Raw genomic sequence first — 16,575 nt, 5'->3', positions numbered from 1 at the left:
ATATGAAAACATGCTGATGAGAAGTGAGGGGGGAGACATTTTCAGCAGCGCTCCTTAATGGTTTTTTCTGCCTCTGAAAGCAACACTCGACTTGATTCTGAGAGTTGGATGTTTTGACAATTACCTGCCAGTTTATTGTAAACTCAGACCTCACCACACACTGAAATTCAACAAACTCAGACGTAGAAGAGCAGCAGCCACTGAAATCATCAAAGTTTTTATTTGAGTGAATCCAGATGGAGGCGGATCAGGCTGATACGGTCTACTCATGCCCATCCTGATCACTGTCAATCAAACACAACAGACATTTAGAAACACAACACATACATATTTATATGACAATTCAGTCCTTTTCACCCACTTTTCATGTTTTCTAGATCTTCAGATGTTTACCACACTGTTTATTCTCTCTTATTTTGGTGTTAGTGAGTGAGATTTGCTTATTATTCTATTTTCAGACCGTCAGGGCTCTGATGGGATCTGGTCTTTGTGTGCCTCCTTGAGGACCAGAATATTTTTATTTTCACAAGAACTCAACTTTACACTGCCTCTTTTATTGTATATCCCCAATTCCATATAAAACATAAACAAAAACAGGATACAATGATTGCATAATTTCACAAACCTATATTTTATTCACTGTAGAACATAGAAAACTGAGAAAATGTACAATTTTAAGAAAAATGATCATTTTGAAATTGATTGGGTTTTTTTTAGGAGAAACACGTCTCCAATGAGTTGGACGACAGTGACAAAAGTCTGGAAAAGTAAGTGGAATTAAAATGAAACAGCTGTTACTTGGTTACAAAAAGGATTTGGTATAAAAAAAAAATGTCTTAGAGAAGCAGCATCTCAGAGGTAAAGATGTGCAGAGGTTCAACAATCTGTGAAAAACTTATAATAAAACTTATGAATAATGTTGCTCAATGTAAAATTACAAAGACTTTGCAAGTCTCGTCACCTGCAGGTTACATTTGAATTAAAAAAAGGATTAGGATTTAGGAAGGATGATAATCAATACTGGATGCCTGCATTAAAACCAGGATGGATTTAGTAATTCACCTCCAGAAATGGCTGTCTGAATACAGTTCACCATCTCATCCACAAATACAGGTTAAAACTCTAAAACTCCATCATGCAAAGAAAAATCCATATATGAACTGTGTTTTCTGGGCCAAAACTCATTTAAAACGGACTGAGGCACAATGGAAAACAGTTCTGTGATCCATGGACCATGGAGCTGCATCCTTCAGACTAAAGAGGAAATGGATCACCCAGCCTGTTATCTCTGCTGGTGAGGGGGCAGGGGGTGGGGGGGCATTTATTAGAACCTGTTGAATGTGCAGTTGCACATCTGGAAAGGCATTATCAATGTTTGTTTGTTTATTTATTTCAAATTTAAAACCAAAATCAGCAAAGAAAAACTAAGAAAGAAAAGAAAAACATTTGAAAAGGAGCAGGATGAAGAATGAATGACATAGCCCCACCCCCTCACCCCATGTTCTTCTACTAGCCATAAAGTCCCATGCCAGCTCCACAAAATAACTCCCAAATATTACAAATATCAGAAATAAACTCCTAGCCTATATACATGATATATATTGTATATCATAGTTCATTATTCATAATCATATAATATAATACACATCATATACATTGTTTAATAATATGATCAATAATAATGTTAAAATGTTCTCTGCACATCCGTCATAGTCTGGTTTGGTTCAGCCACCAAACAGGACAGGAACAGACTGAAACGGACAATCAGGAACGTAGAGAAAACCACAGGTGTTAAACTGCCCACCATTCAGGACTTACACCCATCCAGAGTCAGTAAGATGGGCAGGAAACATCTCTGCAGACCCATCAGACCCTGGTCACAACCTGTTCCAACTTCTCCCCTCTGACTGGCGATACAGAGCTCTGTACGCCAAAACAGTCAGACACAAGGACAGTGCCCCCCCTCCAGGCCATGACTCTGATGAACACTTCATGAGTCTTACAGTGTCAGTACCCCCCCAACTCCAACTCATCCACTCACACACTTATATTTGCACTCTGTACATACTGACAACATAAATCCACACTGTAAATAATATATACATAAACATATATTTTAATAGACCAGATCTCTGTACACATCCATCCATCCATCCATCCATCCAGCCATCCATTTTCTTCCACTAATCCGGGGCCAGATCGCAGAGGCAACAGTCTAAGCAGGAATTCCCAGACTTCCCTCTCCCCAGACACCTCCTCTAGCTCTTCTGGGGGGACCCTGAGGCATTCCCAGGCCAGCCCAGAAACATAGTCTCTCCAGTGTGTCCTAGGTCTTCCCCGAGGCCTCCTCCCAGGCATGCCCAGAACACCTCCCCAGGGAGGCGTCCAGGAGGCGTCCAAAACAGATGCCTGAGCCACTTCAGCTGGCCCCTCTGGATGTGGAGGAGCAGCAGCTGTACTCCGAGCTCCTCCCTCACCCTATCCCTAAGGGTGCACCCAGCCACCCTATGGAGGAAACTCATTTGGACCGCTTGTATCCAGGATCCTGTCCTTTCAGTCATGACCCAAAGCTCATGATCATAGGTGAGAGTAGTTCATACACATCTATTTATATTTATTTTATACTATTACTATTCTTCAACCCAGTGTTGTCCTTGGTTCTAGTTTAATGTCTGTTTATATCGGGTCTATGTTTACGTGTGTTCGTGTTTATATTGAAATTGTATGATGTGAGCCAAGAAAAACTGAAGCCCAATTCCTTGTATGTGTTTGTGTACTTGGCCAATAAAGTTGATTCTGAATTCTAAAAGGCAGGTTTACATATAACATATGCTCCAATCCAGATGATGTGTTTTTCAGGGAAGACCTTGTATATTTCAGTTATACGATGCATAGACTGCATCTATTCCATCAACATGGCTTCGTAATAGGAGAGTCCTGGTGGTGAACTGGCCTGAAAACATTTGGTTTGTCATGAAATGAAAAATATTACAAACACCCGGGACTGCTGAGCAGCTACAATAGTTTACTAGGTGAGTGGCATGTCTTATAATCATCTCATACACTTGTGATATAGACAAAACAACCATCAATGTTTATGTTAAGGGTTAATATTTTTTTTGTTGATTCTGTCATGGGCTGTGCCATTTGTTCTGTTGTATTTTTGTAGTTTTTTCTGTTCTCTTCCTTGTGGGTGTGTTCTGTTTGTTTTCCCTCCAACAGATAGCAGTTAAAGATGAGCTGCAGGTGTGCTGTTGTTCTGCTGGCAGCAGCTGATTGAGGATGAGCTGCAGGAGTGGTGTTGGTGTGCTGGCTGAGTCTGATTGGTGCTTTGGAGTTGAGCCGGGAGATTTAAAGGACAGATTTTCATTCCTCCCCGGACTCCTCTCATTCCATCCTCCCCTGTGTGCAGACCAGCCTTTTGTACATTTTTGTTGGAACTTTGTAGACCTTGTGATACAAGGAGGGAATCCTTTTCTTTAAGTTTTTGTTTGGTAAGACTGTTGTATTTTGGTTTCCTTCATTTTGTGTTTGTAGAATATGATTCCCTTACCTGATTTAATTTTTTCTTTTTTTTGTAAATAAATATCTCATACTGCAGTTCCACGGTTGCTGGTCATTTTTGATCATTTGCTCCTGTTTGTTAAGGGACATGGAGGGAGGGGAGTCTCACTTCATGTTGCGTCTCGGCAACCCCTAGACCGAGCGTAACAGTTTATTTCATAGTAAATAATAAATAATAAGTAAATAATAAGTAAGTAATAATAAGTAAATAGTACATTGGCATGTGTATATAATACATTTAAAATATTTAGTTTGGATTAACCCAGTCATGCATGGTGTTACTCAAACTTCACTTAAAACAATAATATTGGTAATAATTATTACTAATTAGCCATTTTTGGTGAAGATATAGTTCTACAAAACCAAAAAATACTAAATAGATTGTCTGATCAGTCTGATATTTATATCCACTACAGTTACATTTTACATGATGTTTTCCTAAATAAATCTTATGTTATCTTTATGGACAGAGGCTTTCGGACACTATGTTATAAAATATAATGGTCAGTTGTAATATACAGTATGTATCTCACTCATTAATTCAATCAGACATATTTAAGTCTTTTTTGGGACAAATAATCACATTAAGTTTTACAATAAATCATACATGAGTTAAAGGGTTTAACATATACTGTAGGTCAAGATATGAAATTCATTAAATATAGTTCATTTTCTTTTTTTCTTTTTTTTACTTTATACGAATGCATTAAGTGTCATAGATACAAATTCCATTGCATATTGACACATATTACATTGGAGCCTATTTTGGCCATTATTGAGTACTTTTGATTTTGCCTTTATATACCACATTAAAATAAGTTTCCATACCCGTGTTGGATTTTTTATTTTTTTATTTTTTTCAGCACAACTTCACTTGTGTGACCTGCTCATTATATTTTCACTTTGATCTACTATATCAATATACAGGGTCAAAAAATACACAAAAAATATATAATCCAATTTACAACAATTATAGAATATATTTCTCTAACACAAACATACTAATGAACCTTTTCAGAGACGATAAAAGTGATCTTAGTGTCCAAATATTAGGTGTATATAGTTGATATTATAATAAATTTAAATTACAGTGGTACCTTGACTTATGAGTTTAATTTGTTCCATGATCGAGCTTGTAACGCCATTTGCTTGTATATCAAATCCATTTTCTTCATTGAAATTCATGAAATGTTATTGTCAGTATGTCGAGATAATGTCCAGTGGATCCAATACATATTTCTAACCTATGTATAATTTATATTGAATACGTATGATGTATGTAGACATATTTGACGTGTTCTGGATGACCTGTTTTCACCTCTTCCAGACATGAGTCAAAGCTTTTCAGCACCTCCCCTCTGGACAGCGACCAGACTTTATTATGCAGCAGGAGATCCTTCCTGTTATACCTAATATCACCAAAATCTTCAAATTTAGAATTACATTTAAAAAAACTAGCAAACTGAAATTAAATTAAATTAAATTAAATACTCATTAATCTTCCAAAGCCACAGGGAGTTGCAGCAGAAGGATGCGTCTCTAGGGCCACTGTAGGCTTTATCCGACTGCAGTTGACAGGAGGAACCCGTCAGTACTCTTCTGGATGCTGTGGTGATCAGAGACATGGAAGATCCAGCACCAGGATACCTACCAACTGTCCTCCATTGCTTTTCTTTTTATTGGCTATGATGACCAGTGGCAGCGTACCTGAAGCTCACTTGTAATTTGATTTTGACTCTCAACTCAAAGCAAAAAATCAACCAAGCGATGGCTTGTAACTCGGAAATCTCATAAGTCAAGGTACCACTGTACATACGTATAAGTATTTCTAATAAAAGCATGCCATTGCAAGACACGTTATAGAAAATACTTTTATGATTGTTTTTTAATCGTACTATATTATGACCACTTTATATATCAGACTATACTATCGCAAATTTTTGTATCATAGTATACTATAACTGGTTCTTATATTATACTATTCACTTCAAAGGACATTCCATAAATATTTTTTTTATGTATTTGACAATACTGTTGTGTTTTTTGTTTTGCTTTGTTTTGTTTTGTTTTGTTTTGCTCTTTCCAATCATGACATTTTTTTTTTATGTAAAAAAATTAAAAAAGCCAAAACTTTTACTTTCCTGGGACTCAGGAGATTAATGTTAAGTATTTGCCATTTTTATATCGAAGTGGCTGTTGACACAGCACTGTGGCACGAAATATTGGTTTGTCTATTACCACTGAGCCTGTCATCACCCTCGTTATATCATGTCTAGACTGGTAACTTGTTACAGCCCGAAAAGTACCAAAACAATCAGATAGCAAATAGGTCCAATATGAAGGCAGTGGAAATTTAACTCAGTGGTGTATTGGCTACAATGTGGAAGACTTAGGTTCAATTCCTGGTTGAAGATGCTTTTTTTTTTCTTTTTCTTTTTTTCTGAAGGTTTTCAGATTGGGGGGGGGGGGGGGGGGGGGGGGGCATGGCGTGGTAGGGAAATCCAACGCTGATATAAATCAGAGAATCACAGAACTGAGAGGTCACACTACCGCATCTAACATGCAACTCCGCCCACCTTCTCCAGCCTCACTGACAGCAAAGAACACCATAAAACAACATATAGCGTATTTAGAACAATAATTCCTATTCTATACTATATACTATCACTCATTTGTCATTTATTCCATCTACTGCCACAGTACTGTGAAAGCAAAAATGCACAAAAGAATGTTCTGAAGTATACACCATATATCACCACAGTACTGTGGCAACAAGAGGCTAATGAGTTCATGGAACAGTATCCATGATTGGCTCTACTACAAATACTAACATTTGATTGGTTCTGTGACAATAGACGAACCGATATGTCGTACCACAGTACTGTGGCAGTCGCCATTGCCTTCTTATATTGTAAAATATTTATGTAAAAGTGCGCCCACCCACTGCTCCTCGGTGACTTCCTCTTACCTGTGTTGTCTGGGGCATAGCGCAGCAGTGGAAGCGAACGTCGTTGAGGGTGGAGTCGTCCAGGCCGTACTGATACTCCTCCATCTTGGTCTCGATGCCACAGATTCCTCCTGTACACTCCTGGCTCCAGTGGCCGTACTCTCCCCAGTACATGCCGTTAGCCTCCAGCGTGGGGTTGCTGCTGCAGCGGAACTTGATGTTGTTGACGGCTGTGTCGTCGCCAAACAGACCCTGATGAGGCTCCACACGAAGCTGGAAGGAGGTGAGGACGCCACTGGGGCAGTACTGAGGCTGGGTCCAGTCACCGAAGCTGGATAAAAGACAGAAGATGTGAAATACACGAGTCTGGCAAGTGTCCAGGATGTGGATTGGAAATACTGGAGGGAAGACAAGACATTCAACATTTGAACACCTAATTTATAATCTTGGCAGAGGCGCTGTTTTCATTTCCCCTCAGAGTACGATGGGGAACAGGCAGCCTGCTGTTTCCTGCTGCTTTCAAAGTACCTACTTTATTTATCTGATTCTTACTTGACCTTTAGCACAGCCAGGCTGGACCCACTGAGATCAGTGATTTCTGTTCTAGCGTAGCGTTGGCTCTGACAACAGACAACTACACATGTAAAGATATAACTAGACATGTCTGTAAATGTCACAGACACACTGAGAGAATGTGCAGGGGGCCAACTATGGTCTATGCATTTATTAGTGTTCCACATCAAACAGGGTGTCCAAAAAGTCTCTTTACAGTTTAACACATTTATTATTAAAGCAAATGAATAAACAAATCTGTGGAAATTATTACAAAATAAAAAGTAGATATTGATTTTTTTTTTTTTTTCTTCATTTAATACACCTCTATATGGACACCATTAGTTGTATGAAGCACATAAGATAGTACTAGATTTCTTGCCATGTTGGCTGTCAGTATATGAAATCCACTGCTTATGTGTACATATATATTTTACTTTACACATCTGTAGTATATGTCATAGATACAAATTCTACTGAATATTGAGACATATTATATTGTAACTGTTTTCAGTGACACATTCTTCCTCTGATGGAGGACTGCATGTGAATATTTTAATGGAATTCCTGCCGTTTTTAGTTTGTAGTTAATGCCAACAGATGTGTAAGACCATTTTAGGTCTGTTGATTGATTGATATGTGAAAGGACAGATTTAATCATCAATCACTTATAACCTTTAGGGATTTGAGCCTATTTTGGCCATTATTAAATACTTTGATTTTGCCTTTATAGACCACATTAAAATATGTTTACCATACCTATGTTTGGTGTCTTTTTTTTTCAGGACAACCTCATTTAATTCAATTCTATATATATGAACACTATTAGAGGCACGAAGCACATGCAGACGGTACTGGGTTTGTCTCCATGTTGGCTGTATCATAGACTCAACAGTGGTTTCAGTGACATCACTGACCTTTTACTTCAGGTCTTTCATGTCCCATATGTTTGTTTGATACACGACATCTTCAACATAACCCCACAGAAAAAAATTTGGTTTCAACAAACCATGATACACATTGTGCTTTTTCTTTAGGAGTAGCCATTTTTAAGGGTTTATTTAACAGAACCTATTTCATCAGCAAGGTACCTGAAATACACATGTACAATGCCACTAAAAACACTGATAACCGCTGAGTACATAGAATAAATCTAATTAACACATCTTATTGCATTTGTAATCATTTTTTAAATTGTAAATAGACTTTACACCCTGTTTTTCCAAATAGAAGTCAATACACAGGGTAAATACTAATGTACATGCTCTTCAAATGTTGGATTTTCATGAATTTAAGGATGGGTTGCGCCTCATCTTGCATGACCAGACTCATCTCTGCTCTAACACTGTGCCAGAACTGGAAATAGCTCTGGCATCCAGCGTCATTCTGGGATAAGGAAAAAAAAAAACTCTGAGTCGTTTGGCTCATTCAGATTCCTTTAAATAAATAAATCACACTCATCTTGGGTGGCATTGTCTGTGCAAAATAGGATCTGGAGAGAAATTGTTTTGGTGGAGAAACTGCATGTTGGGAGGTGAGGTGTTATTAAAGTGACCATAATAAACAGAAATAAGAAATACATGTACCTGCTGCTGAGATAGTTAAAATAAAACAGAGCATTCCACAGGTATTTATTAAAAATCTGTAATATATGAAGACATAGAGGTGGTCATCAGAGCTCATCAATAATAAGTAACAATAATAATAATAATAATAATAATAATAATAATAATAATAATAATAATAATAATAATAATAATAATAATAATAATAAGTATCAGTCATATTATAGTATATAGTATAGATATGCTTAGACTCGGAAGGTTATTACTGTTATTAATTATATAAGGAGAAGGGGTGGGAGTTTATAAGTTATGCTTCTTCTCACTCCTTTTCGAATATGTATTATATGTCCTATGTTTAAGTGTTTTGTTTATTTATTTTCTTCTGTTTTGACATTCGTATTTGAAATAAATACATCAATCAATCAATCATCACTGAGGTTTTGCATTGATCATCACCATATTTAGACATAAGAGTGGAGCTGGAGTGAGTGTAAGGGCTCATGGGTGAGCTAATGCTTCTGCCAACTTCCAGAATTCTAAACTGAAACATATGCGTAAACAAACCCTCTGCTGTTGTTAATGTATCTTAACCACAGCTACAGTTGAACAGTCAGCAAAAAAAATATGCTGTTCAATAAACAGAAGGTGTGAAACTCCTTCTGTTGACTGTGAAGTCTGCTGTTATTAAAACTGATTTATAGGAGAAATGGTTCCAAATGCATCCAATGAGACCATAAGGAGCAAGGCTTTGAAATCAAAGTCCACTGGGCCTCGATTTACAGCTGATGTGATGAGACGACACATGATGCTCAACAGAAAAACTCCAACTTATGTGAGAAAAAATGTAGCTGAATTAATGAAGCAAAATGGGAAAAAGTACAATGTTTGGGTGCTTCTATGAAACTGGTCCCTAAAAACAGGAAGCGGGGGCTAAAAATAAACTAGATGTAGACTAATGTTATGAAGCAAGTTTGGAAGCACTTTGGGTCTATGTTAAAAATAAATTCTTTCCGAGATGAAAGAGAAACTATTTTTCAGAGAAAACACATTTTTACATTATTTTACATTATATTTAATACAAAAATCTGCATGTAACACGGTCAAAAGGACACGAAAATTATGCACTACTATTTCTTATTAATATCGCTTTATTCTCTCACAGATACATTTTGGGAATTGAACTAGTTATGCAAGGCAGAGTGTTTCACAAAAATGACCGCTGTTGCTAAATCATTTGCGATTTGTGTGCATTTAACTGGGCAGGTTCTGTACATAACACAAGTAGACACGATGGGTTACACACAAAACCTGGAATAAGACTGCCGATTCATGAAAAACCTGTATGTCTGGATTAGAAAAGCCACTAGGATCATCAAATTTAACACAGTGTCTTTATTTATAGTGACATATAAGACCATTTCAAGACATGTTTTCCAGATCACATGCACTGACACCTTGGTAGCTTTTCCTGTCCCAATTTTGGTCCTATTTTTGGCCCTAATATTTGATTAAAAATTAATTAATTTTGGGATGGCTCAGAGTAAGAGTATTTTTTTTTTGCATTTATCTGGGGTCATCGTTAGGTATGTCCTGGGGGGAAATATGTCTAAATTTCTCGTTTATTATTGGGTCTAAAAAGCTAGCAAAGTGCCAGGTACCCAAATGAACCCAGTTTCATAGAAGCATCCTAATATAAAGACATGTTTATAAAGACAACAGTCCAGTGGGTCATGTTTGTCTCCCTGTTCACTTGGGTCCCATAACTGTCTGCAAAGAACCGGAGTGTTTTGTTCAATCTTTCTCAAACAGGCAATCATTTTAAAAGTTTAAAGTTTTGGTTCAACAGAATTAAATATTTGGACCAGTTGTTCCCAAAACATCAGTGAACCTCAGAACCCACATTTAACCAAATACAAGCAGGTTTGTAGAAACAGTAACTGTAAGTTCAACCGTTATCCTTGTGCTTCTGGTCATGCAGTTCTCTCAAGACATATTTAGTGACTGATTAGAGCTTTTTAATGTGTGTGTGTGTGTGTGTGTGTGTGTGTGTGTGTGGGGGGGGGGGGGGGGGTAACTAAACATGTTTTGTGAGGTCACAGCAGCTTCCCCTTTGACCTCTGGCAATTGTAACTCTACTTTATCCTGAAGTCCAAATGAACAAATCTGATGTTGTTGAGTATAAACATACTCTTTCCTGCCCTGAGCAGTCTGAGTGTACTTTAATTGTTTTTAAATACTTTTTTATTTTGCCTTTATATTTCTCACTAAAAACTGTTTCCTTTGCCTTGTTTTTTGTTTTTTGTTTTTTTTCAGCACAACCTCACTTGTGTGACTCTACAGTTACTTTTATCATTGAACATGCTGTAATAATTTTAAACAATTCATGACTTACAATGAACATTTAGGCTAAATTAAAAACTTGAAAAAAATAATTACACATTTAGAAAATAACAAAGTTGTTCTATACAACCATTTACATGAAAATTCAGGCAATGTCACAGTGGGATTTTTGGAAAACTATATACAACCAAACAATCTGGTGTCACAATATGATGCACAAACATGTTCAAAGAACAATTTTTACAACTCACAAAACTATTTATAACAACAATCAGGTGTCACAAGATGGTACGCGTCTGATTGGTTGATGTAGTTCAGTTTTCCAGCAAATGCAGTGACATGTTTTCTGTTTGTTTGTTTGTTTTCATTCAAATTCTCCCCTTAGACAAAAGTTTTTACCATCTCTTCCTGCACCAAATGTGATGACAATACTGATAAAATTCTGTTTTTACTGTGTATCATGAACCTGCTTTTCCATGGCCTTTCAACGCCATTGACTCCTCAGTATTACTTTGACATTTGCACTTTCACAAAAATGACTCAACGAGGCTTCTTTTAACTGTTAAATGTCGGTAACTCACTATCCGGTGTGGGATTCCACAGTGTACAGGAAGCTTCGACTGCCATCCTTGGCACAGATGAGGCGGATCCCGTTCAGGGCCGTGTCATCGGCACCGTACTGGTTCGACTCCACCTGAGGAAACCAGGAACCGAAGCACAGAAGAAGAAGATACTGCTGCAGTTTGGTAGAAAAACTCTGACAACTGGAGACCCTTTAGTGTTTTAATCCACTGTCCCTTCAATTTAGTTTAGTATCTGATCCATAAATAGATCAAATGAAGGAACATAAGATTTAACAGCCATGACATCAGGTTTCATCTGGATTATTTTTAGTTTGTTTAATCCTTACAAAGCGAAACACTGATAAAGATTTTCTTTTTCATGGCAGCTTAGGAAGACTTTCTGTCTGCAACTTTAGTTTCAACTAGTTTGAATTGAACATATGTTATAGACGTGACCCTGCAAAAACAGACCAGAAAATATAGAAAACAGTCTCAGCCACATAATTACACTTAATTTTATTAATTAGGATATACATACTTTTATAATTGCTCTTGTGTTCTATTTTTATTCATATAATCTATTTTTGTTTTACTGTGTCAAATGCTATAGTTGCAGTTTCCCAGATTGGGATCAATGAAGTCTATCTATCTATCTCGTAATTACACACAACATTGTTTAGCACATTTACATGCATATTTCTTTTGACTTATCATATTGATATTTGTCCCATACATATTGTACAAATTGCTTTTCGAATAATGTTTTAATAAAGTGTTTCTATATAGAGTGAACATATTGATCATTTTTTTCCTGCTACTTTTTCTTACCTTTGCATGAAGCAACTGTAACACACAATTTCCTTTTGAATCAATAAAGTATTCTGAATGTGAATCTGACTCTGAATCAAATGAAGCACAAGTGCATTTTTCTCTGCTAAACTTCTTGAAACTAAAATAAAACTCTTGCTGCTGAAGAATTAAAGTAAAATCTATGAGGTAAGGAAGCTGCATTAGACAGATATGTGTGCATATTAGCCCATAGTTGTGCAAAAATAAATAGAGTTTTGCAAAACATAAATATTTCTAAACTCTGGAATGAGTTCAATCATTTGTAAAATATATTGTGTGTATTTTATTTGTCAGAATAGGAACGAAAAAGTTTTGATATCAAGAATATGAAATGCAACTTTACAATTGTGCTTTCTCCATCATGAATATGAATTCCCTGACAGGACTTCACTGTCAAAAATACGTCACCACTTCACAGGCATTATTTATCAACCAGACGATACATTGATTCCACATGAGTTCAGGGTCCCTTTCAAGGCCAAGATCAAGGCAAGATCAGGCAGGATCACTGTGCAAGATGACTGATGAAGTCAGAGAATGAAATCAGGTAAAATCAAATAATTCATACATTGTTCTGACCGTGGAAGGAACCTGAACACATGCACTATCTGTGGAATCGATGTATCCTCTGCTCAATGAATGATGCCTGTGAAGTGGTGACATATTTTTGACAGAAGAGTCACGTGGATAAACTTGTATTCATAAGTGTAAAGTTGTATTTTGTGTTTGTAATTCTTGTCAAAATGTATTCATTTGTATTCTGACAAATAAAATACACACAATGCATTTTATGTACGAATGAACTCATTCAAGAGTTTGCAAATATTTATTTTTTGCACAACTATATATACTATACTATATTTTGAGGCAGGGATTGAAAGACAGTGTATGACCAATTAGTTTATTGAAAGTTATGAGAATTTATTTGCAACAAGAAAATTTACATAATAGAAAATGTTTTTATTCTGTGTCCTCCTTCTTTCTCAATAACTGCCTTCACACGCTTCCGTGCGCAAGTGTTCCTCAAATATTCAGGTGACAACTTCTCCCATTCTTCTTTAATAGTATCTTCCAGACTTTCTCCTAATAGTTTTGCTCATAGTCATTCTCTTCTTTACATTATAAACAGTCTTTATGGACACTCCAACTATTTTTGAAATCTCCTTTGGTGTGACGAGTGCATTCAGCAAATCACACACTCTTTGACGTTTACTTTCCTGATTACTCATATGGGCAAAAGTTTCTGAAAAGGTATGGATAATAGTGTTAGGTATGATTATGACATCAATATATGTTTGGTTTCAAAACAACTGACGTAGTGCCTGCTGAGAAAAAACAACTAAATGTTCAGTGTAAATTTTGCTTCCCCACCCTGTAGACTAATATGCACACATTTCTATCTTATGTACATGAACATTTTGACAGCAACCTTACTCCATAAACATGTACTTAATGAACATAGACTCAAAATGTTAATATTTCACATAAACTTTAAAATAGATAATTTGGACCTCTGTTTTTCCACTGTTGAGGTATTATGGTATCATTCTAGTTTGTTAGTGTGTAAAATGCACAATTATAAATATCTAAGCAAGACTTATAATTTCTTAAAATGAAAAACATGCTTGAGGTAATTTTCTTTCAGAGAAAAGTGGGATTAATTTCCTAGAAATGAGGCTTTTTCACTTACTTGAATTTTTATTTTTTGGAGGCAGTTGATAAAATAAACATGTTCATTTGACTCAAATTAAATCATTATTCGTTTATTTGTGTCTTACGCTGCCTCAGACCACCCACATTAGGTTTCATCATGAATCTTTGGACAATTTAATTGGATTTTATGAACCTCAGACATGCGGATAAGGTTGTGTTACTCTATTAATATTTTTCCTCTTCAGTTTATGTCATTTTCTTCATTCTTTTGCTTTGTTTACCCTGACACTGAAGCCGACAGCAAAGAAGTTCTCAGGACACATCTCGGGCCAGGTCCAGTTTCCGAACTGCTCTCCATTGTTGACGGTCAGCAGGGACTTGTACTGTCGGCTGTTGAACGCCACTCCGGCTCGCTGCAGAAAGACCTTCTCCTGACAGAGGCCACAGGACAGAAGCCCCACCAGGGCCACGGCGGCGAGCAGACCCGTCATCCTGACAGCACTGAGTCGGTGTTTGGCCGAGAGTCAGCGAAGCCCAGGCCTCAGAGCTCTTATATCTGCTCCATCACCGCCAAAGTACTCATATCAGGATGAATCATTTACAGAAGCACCCGGTTATTTGGGAACGAACAGCTGTTGGTTGGAAATGGAAATGTTTTACTCTGTGAAATGTGGAAACTCTGAAGTGGAAAACACCCCCACACACATTCAATCCTCCAGCAGAAGCAGAGATAACAGATCAAAAGCAGACTGATGAAAGTAGAACGGTACTCACTCATCTGTCCAACTGCAGTAAAATTCAAAAAGTACAGGATCTGAAGGTAGCACAAAAACACAAATAGACAGAAGCACATTTCTGTCTGTTACTTTACACATAATATTAACCCTTTAACCCAGGAGTATCAAACATGCGGCCCGGGGGCCAAATGTGGCCCACCAAAGGTTCCAGTCTGGCCCGTGGGATGAATTTGTGAAATGCAAAAATTACACTTTAGATATTCATAAAAAATTTTAGTTCAGGTGCCACATAAAGACCGGAAAAATATCATTATACTAACCCCTATAAATACTTACAACTTCAATTTTTCTCTTTGTAAATATAAACATTTTCATGTAATTTTCCTGTATTTACACAAAAACAAACTATCATTTCCCCAAAAATGAATATATCCTGAAATAAATACGAAAAACCTGAAATGTCTTAAGAGAAGTAAGTGTAATAATTTTAACAATATTCTCCCTGTCACAAAATATTTATGTTTTTGTAGTTCCACCGTGATCTGTAAGTTATAATGAACATGATAAATTGAGGCATAATATTGTTAAAACTGCAATTATTTTTCATAAGAAATTTGAGGTTGTTCATGTTATTCACATTTTTTTAAAAGGCCGTTTGTAGATGTAAACATTTTCACCATGTAAGGACATTATTTTTATATAATTATGTTATTATATTATTGGTCTGGCCCACATCAGTCCAAATTTGACTGAATTTGGCCCCTGAATTACTTGAGTTTGACACCCCTGCTTTAACTCCTGATGTGTCTGTGGTGAGCCTTCTGAATGTATGATTTATTTAAATATTCAAAAAAATTCAACGTTTGCTCAATAGGAAAAATTTCAAAATGTCCTGATAGAATATACCTGGCATTTTCCGTAGACATCTGAGCATGCTCAGTGCACCCCTCACCACCTGTGTAATGGGGGGCAAAACACAGAGCAGTGAGTGAGATGGACTCACCATAAAAAAAAAACAATTTGGGATTTTTTTTTTTTTTTTTTTTCTCCACACCATTGTCCTTGTTGTTTTTATTGTTGTTTGTAGTGCTGTGGTGATTTTCCTTTTTTTTTTTTTTTTTTTTTTTTTTTTTTTACTGTGTTTTTACTGAGTTTTGACTGTGAAACAAGGAGTTCAACCAAGTGCCAGAAAACAGCTGGACTGATTTAGAAAAAAACTGCCCCAAAACAAAAACTACTGGGACAGAATTCAAATCCTTGTTGTTGTTCAGTGTGTTCCAGTTCACAGTTCATGTTCAACATCCTAAATGTCTTATTGATGTACATTCTGCATGCATTATTTAGTAAAAACCTGACAAACTTGAGTTCCTCTCTTTGTCTTTTCCTGTTATTCCACCCTGTTTTGACCCTAAAACACACAGTAAAACAAAACCACTGAAGAAAAGGAACACAAGCAGCTTTTATGACACTGAAACAGACAAATTCACAGCAGCATGTTTTATTGAAATAATATCTCAAGGGTTAAAGAGTTAAGGACTAGACTATTAAACTACTCAAATCTTAGATGAAATAAACAATATAAGGATAATAATGACCATTTAAACAAACACTGTTTGATGGTTTTACGTCATTCTGTAATGATCTTTCAGCATCATATAATTAAAATCGTCTGAGAGGAAATAAGACTCCAACCCTCTTCTCTGGACTCTGTTTTCGGGCCTATGATGGGAGGTTTTGGTTGCTCAAAGGTGTTTTCAGACATTTCGAAGGATGTGGTCGAGCATCGACTGCTTTGAGAAGCAGAT

General features: G+C 36.5%; 1 protein-coding gene across 1 annotated transcript; it reads right to left on the bottom strand.

Moving 5' to 3' along the window:
- Positions 1-204: 204 nt before the first annotated feature.
- Positions 205-14,524, bottom strand: LOC115436022 (vitelline membrane outer layer protein 1 homolog). Its single transcript, XM_030158710.1, has 4 exons — positions 14,315-14,524; positions 11,550-11,662; positions 6,533-6,842; positions 205-284 (listed from the first exon to the last, which is right to left on the bottom strand). Exons 1-4 carry the CDS (start codon positions 14,522-14,524, stop codon positions 282-284), a joined length of 636 nt encoding a protein of 211 aa, XP_030014570.1. The 3' UTR covers positions 205-281.
- Positions 14,525-16,575: the final 2,051 nt, after the last annotated feature.

This window comes from Sphaeramia orbicularis, chromosome 16 (assembly GCF_902148855.1).
Source record: "Sphaeramia orbicularis chromosome 16, fSphaOr1.1, whole genome shotgun sequence".
NCBI lineage: Eukaryota > Metazoa > Chordata > Actinopteri > Kurtiformes > Apogonidae > Sphaeramia > Sphaeramia orbicularis.
Note: the sequence above shows the minus strand (reverse complement) of the source record. Positions and strands in the feature narration are given on the sequence as shown.

What these genes read in the sequence shown, in the direction of transcription:
- LOC115436022 (XM_030158710.1), bottom strand. Translation starts at nt 14,524, where the DNA reads ATGACGGGTCTGCTCGCCGCCGTGGCCCTGGTGGGGCTTCTGTCCTGT. An exon ending in CTGTCGGCTTCAGTGTCAGG is followed by an intron (nt 11,663 to 14,314) that starts GTAAACAAAGCA and finishes TGGTTTCCTCAG; the next exon opens with GTGGAGTCGAACCAGTACGG. An exon ending in GTGGAATCCCACACCGGATA is followed by an intron (nt 6,843 to 11,549) that starts GTGAGTTACCGA and finishes TCTTTTATCCAG; the next exon opens with CTTCGGTGACTGGACCCAGC.